The sequence below is a fragment of the Hyposmocoma kahamanoa genome, unplaced genomic scaffold, assembly GCF_003589595.1.
Source record: "Hyposmocoma kahamanoa isolate Upper Pololo Valley unplaced genomic scaffold, ASM358959v1 86, whole genome shotgun sequence".
In the NCBI taxonomy this organism is placed as follows: Eukaryota; Metazoa; Arthropoda; class Insecta; order Lepidoptera; family Cosmopterigidae; genus Hyposmocoma; species Hyposmocoma kahamanoa.
In genome coordinates, this window is record NW_020654289.1 from 8,679,267 (window position 1) to 8,685,266 (window position 6,000).

General features: G+C 34.9%; 1 protein-coding gene across 4 annotated transcripts in view; it reads right to left on the minus strand.

The window, feature by feature from the left end:
• LOC113234629 (tyrosine-protein phosphatase non-receptor type 9) overlaps positions 1 to 6,000 on the minus strand; it is a 74,212-nt gene that overhangs the window by 53,485 nt on the left and 14,727 nt on the right. For all 4 annotated transcript variants that reach the window (XM_026469989.1, XM_026469991.1, XM_026469988.1 and 1 more), the window contains exon 4: positions 3,333 to 3,473. In XM_026469989.1, coding sequence (XP_026325774.1) covers positions 3,333 to 3,473 — 141 coding nt within the window. The remainder of the gene's footprint in view (positions 1 to 3,332; positions 3,474 to 6,000) is intronic.

Genomic DNA, 6,000 nt, shown 5'->3' on the forward strand with positions numbered 1-6,000 from the left:
AAAAACAAACAGCGAGCTGTCAAACGTAAATAGGACACGATACCCTGTTTGCCGGTGTTGCAGCAAATAAAAGTATAACGAGAGTTTCGCTACATGTACGACTTTGGTACAGTCCTGAAAGCGCGCTCCGCACACCGAAAATCAAACTCATCATTCATTCTGCACGAAAGGAGCTTCCCCACAACGACGTACTATTTGTGTTCACTGTACATAGGAGTACCCTAAGCAACAATCGGCGAACGCCTTTTGCCGATTGGCAAATCCTTTCACCATAAGAGCGTACATATTTCGCAGTTTAGCACTAAAACCCGATGACTATGTTTTAGATCGCAATAATATAGTGTACAACATAGGTTCCCAAACTTTTTGACTCACCGGCCACTTAAGTAAGATAAAAAAATTTCAACGCACATCAGCACAAAAAATTATTGAAAAGACGTATTTTTCATATTAACTTTACACAAAAAAACACAAGAAAAAAGCTTATATATTTGTAGAGTAGTTTATATAGACAATTCAGGTTTCTTTTAAATGCGGTAGCACGGTCTGGACAGCATCAACGCCCCCCAATTACTTCCCCTACCGGGCCCTTGGACTCTTCAGCAGGACTGGAGGGTGGCGGTAGGGACCTTGGGAAACTATGGTGTACACGATAGATACGACAAGAAAAAGTACACACGATCTAAAAACTACACAGAAAAAAAGGATTTCTACTAATAAGAAAGAGCAATTTCTCAAAATATTTGCTAATTCTGAAAAAATATTTATTAAAAGTAATAAAATATTGTCACTACAAAAATACTGCTTATCTTTTTCTAATACAATTTTACTCTTAACTTTATTCTAACTTTGAGACAAATACGTTCACTTCAAGATTTTATTTCATTTCTAATCAATTAATTGGACATTACTTATATCAAGAAATTTTTACCTCTTACCACATCAAATTTAAATAATCTTAAATGAATTCAAAATTTCTTGGGTGTATTTTAAGAAAATATATTCTTAAACAAAAAAAGAAGTAGTTTTCTATTCAGATTAATATTCTAAATTCTAGAGTATATTCTTAAAGCAACGTTTCGTTGCGTTTTCATAGTCAATCTTGTCGTGACATGTCGCCGAAGGCGCACGCGGTAACGATTACTTTTACTTGTGCTTGTAATCATAAAAATCATAAACAGTCATTTATCCAAAGAAACAATACGTAGTATCTCTAGTTTGTTAAGGTGTTCTTTATAGTCATAATTTAAGAAATTTGGTTACAGCATGAAATCAAACTACACTTGTAACAAGCATAACATGCAATTAGTTCCATCACGCCACTGCTAGATGGCATTAGATGTACTCTGAAACGCCCTATCGTTTTGTTAACTTCAATAGTATAAAGTCATCTCATATACATATTTGGAATTGTTAGTGCTTTCTGCCGCTGTAGCATTTATACGGCACTGGATGGTCCTCAAGTATTTGAGAAGATTCCATATTTCCATCCTATTTCTGCTACTTTAAGGTTTGGCACTGTTGGGTCCATAACCCTGTCAATTTATCCTTTTTGATATTAGAAAACAAATCTTCAGTCAAATAATTAAGTACCTCTCAATTTTTCATTCTTTTTTTTTTTTCAATTCAAAATCGGACATTTCTAATAACAAATAAATATTTTGTTGAATCTAGAGTGGCTTTGTGACTTGAAATAAATTAATTTGCTCTTGGATTAAATATTTCTGTCTTGTAACGAAAATACACTTTTGAGACGTTTTTTTACTATTATCAAGTAATTATTCTCTAGCGTCTATAGGGAGAGAATCGTTTTGTTGGATTTAATAAATTTGTCTTCATAAAAAGAATTTTGTCTTTTTTTAAGTAATCTGTTTTTACCGTGTAATATTGTCTGGGATTATGATTTGTTAGTTCTCCGTGACATTTCAAAGTTTTTAAATAAATAGGTAATAAAATAAATAAACAGTAGACAACATCACACACATTGCTCTGATCCCAAAGTAAGTAACTATACTTCGTTTCAATCCATTTTGAACAAAAAGCAAACAAACAAGTCACTGACCCGACCACAGACGGTTTAGTGGTGGCCAATTGTAACGCCAACCACAAATCGATTAATTAATTGAATGAATCGATTTGTTCAATTGAGTCACACTAGAGGTTTTCCTTACATATACCTATATAAGCATATTTAAAATTTCAATTTAAATCCTCCTTCAAATTCTTACACTTAGATATTCGTTCGATTGCGATTGAAATGTTCGATTTAAAAATCGATTACTAAACTTTAATTGATTGACCCGAATGTTTTTTTTTCGAACAGCGCTATGCAACCATAGGCAAGTCATAGAAGTATAGATGAATAATAACTTCACTTTTGGACCACCATTTTTCAAATACGTATTTACGATGATTTTCAAATGAATATTGTTGGAAAAAGTGATGATATATCAAGTCGAAAACTTCGAAATATACGTGAAAGTGTTACTTATTCGATTTATTGAGTGATTGCTTTAGAATTTTAACCAAACAGGTTTGTTTACTTTTTGTTCAAAATGGATTGGAACAGACTATAAAAGCATCGACAAATTATCTGCGGTAGGAATCGGAAATAACGACGATACCATAAACACCCAGCCCCGAGAGAATATAGACAATTTAGTTTTATACATTGACCCGACCGGGGAACGAACACGGTACTTTAGAGATGGCAACACTATGAAAACCGGTGTGCAAGCCACACGAGCTCGGAGGTCATTTGTTGTCAAATTGTTGAAGCTAAACATTTTCGTCATGTACAACTTCATGCTAATTTTTTAAGACAGTAGAACATTTTCTGTTCTGTGAAATTTTGAAAAAGAAAAGTAATAAATCAAAAGAAGAATAATAACTACCGATGTTAAAAAGTTATATCTATACATTTATCCACCTTTTTTATTAGAATGTGTCCAAACTATGAAACTGATAGCACTACCGTCTTAATAATTCACTTTCCCCAATGTTTCTTGAGGCGATCAAAAATTTATATATTTTTTTGTTACGACCGATTCGCATGCAGGGCTTGCGTTCAACCCACCAACAAATAACTTGACTATCAAAGTTACAGATACATGTAAACCATTACATTGGCAATTGATTGTGATTTCGACAGTCATTCCATAGACGTCAGTGTTCTAAGACAGGACACTTGGATTCCTTTGAAGCATTTTAGACAACAATCTTTGGCTGATTTGGTACTGTCGGAGTTGCAGTTACTTAGGTATTCGTAGTACAGGGAGTTTGAGATTAAGCAGTTGGTATTATCCGGGATATTTATTAAAACTAAATCCTACCTTGAGCATGGTCAGTATCTTCTGCGAGAGCTCGTAGTCAAAGTTGGTGTACTTGGAGTCGGACATGTCGTAGATGAAAACCAATCCAGCACGCTGCGTCTCTATTGACTGCAACGCCACGTCCAGCTGGTATACCACTCCCTGCAACAAGATATAATATTTTAATTGGTAATAATATCTTCTTATTTAAGAGCTATGCTCTTGTCGGTATAGTAATCGCCAATCATCTCTGTTAAGCGCTTTAGCCTTGATTTCGTGATACGACACGACATTAACTTCTTCCTTTATCTGATCTAAATAACTTCGTCTCGGTCTTCCTCTGCCTCTCTTTCCTTCGAACTTCCCTTCTATTATGTTTCTAAGAAAACTGTCGTGACGCATCAGATGACCAAATACATTTTCCCATTTGGTTCTCTATTGTCCTTAATAAGCTTCTCCATGCATTCACTATTCTTAACACCTCCTCATTGGTCTTTCTTTCCGTCGAACTGATTGGGCGGAATCAGCTGGACGGTAATAACATAATCGTAATAATATCAGTCATTGACTTATTAGAAAATAACATTTATTTATGGTAGTAGTTTATAATACTGATATTAGCGAGAGATCGGAATTGCATATGTATTGATATTTGTGTGTTTACAGAAGATTACTAGTTGTATTTGTAATTTTGTATTTGTGGTTTTTATGCGAACGGCTTACCACTATAGGTATATGCAATTCAGAGCTCTCGCGAATACCACTGTACCAAAAATTACCACCAAACCACGGAGTGTGTTCTGCGGTTTGGCAGGAAAAAAAGATCGTGTAAATTTTTATATTAATTATAATACTAATTTAGTTTTGGTTATTTATTTATTGACTCACAACGCAATCAAACCATTCGAATTTCATTAACGCAAAGTCATGCTTTAAGCTGCAAAAAATAAACACCTTATTTTTTATATAACTTGCAAATGTATACAGGTTGATAAAAAAATAGAAAATCTTTTTATTACGCTTAAAAAGGGTTCGCCTTCAGTTTCACGAGTAGATACAGCGAGAGCGGTGTATCGGAAAAAAGTGAGTTACAATGGTAACGCCGCAAGATTTAGAGGCGATAGTAGTCATCGACAGCGAAAGAGGGTAGACAAATATGTCTTCCTTAAAGCTATCAACTGCCGCATGCCAGTCAATCAACTCGACAACGAAGCAGCGCGAAACGACTATCAAATATCGGAAGAGGAATTAGTCATCCCATGATGAGATACCTGTAAGTTGTTAATAACTTATGCGTAGTTCAAACGAAGTGAACCATTGTCAACTTTCAAGAGGCTTATAAACACAAGTGGTTATGGAAGTGATATGGATATGGTATATGGTGGTAACATAGATGAAATCAATGTTCTAATAATCGTATGACAAGTAATATGTACGTAATGGTTATCTCCCCCATATAAAGCGAAGGTCGGCAATAATAAAGTGCTATGATGATTTTTATCAATCTGATAATGGAGCACAGTTTACGAATATTACAATGATTTCAATAGCGATAATAATGACTCATATCCTGTACGTATCAATGTCACTCAAAAGCAGGAGTTGGAGAGGTAAAACAAAACAAAGAAATCATTTATATTTCGGGTCCTCAATTCAATTTTTAAAACTGAACACTCAATATAGCGACTACCGACAAGCTGAGAATTTCAGCGTTTAAGCGCTTTTCAATTTCTTCCAAACACAGATCACTATTTTATGTACAGCCACAAACACCACAGAAAAAGGAATAATATCAATTACGTAGTCGAATCTTAAGCCTTAAGGTGTGCAGCACTCAAGTGTTCCCTTAAAAACATTATAAAGCAACACATAAATAAATGTATTTTTGAACAAGGGGGGATATTCGAAAGACCGCGGAATTTTACCCGGTACGTCCATTTCATTAGTTTGGTCTAATCAGTTACTCAGTACCTAATTAGCCCGAATCTAGTCCCTAGCGATTGTTATTTATTTCCAAATTTGGAAAAATAATTCGACCTACTGAACGAAAACCGGTTGGTCGTCTCGGGTATCGCTGGAGCAACGCCGTGGAAGTGGACCTACGCGAATTACAAGCCATCAATTGGCGAGAAATTGCGCAGGCCCGAAGAAAGTGGCATCATCTCGTTTCGGAGGCCGGGACACATTTTGGGTCGCTAAGCCAGCGGAGTAAGTAAGGAGAAGTTAAGGGAGCAATTTTGACTAATTTTGAGGCCAAAGAGAAGAAATGTTTTTTCGATTTTTTGATTATACTAGAAAGGAAAAATGGTCTCTTTTTTATTTACAACTATTCCAGTCCGCGAACTTTTGGAACTCTCCTCGTAAACGTATATTTCAAAATTACACCGATACTTACAGGACATTATGTCGATACGTATTGTGTATTTGTATGTCAAAGCTGTAAAATTAATTTCAGACCCTTAAGTAATGACACAAACGTAAGAAAAAAAGTAAATAACGGTTCGGTTATTGTTTATGACCGTGATGGTGTGATTTAATTTTGATATTATAAATAAAATATTGAACAATAGACCGACAAATTTCCATTTAAACAGAATCGTTCTAGAACAAATAGCTGACCACGTTCACAGTCCGATCTTTTTTAATTTGGAAATCTAAAACAAATCCAAGTCTAAAGTTGTATTTTATG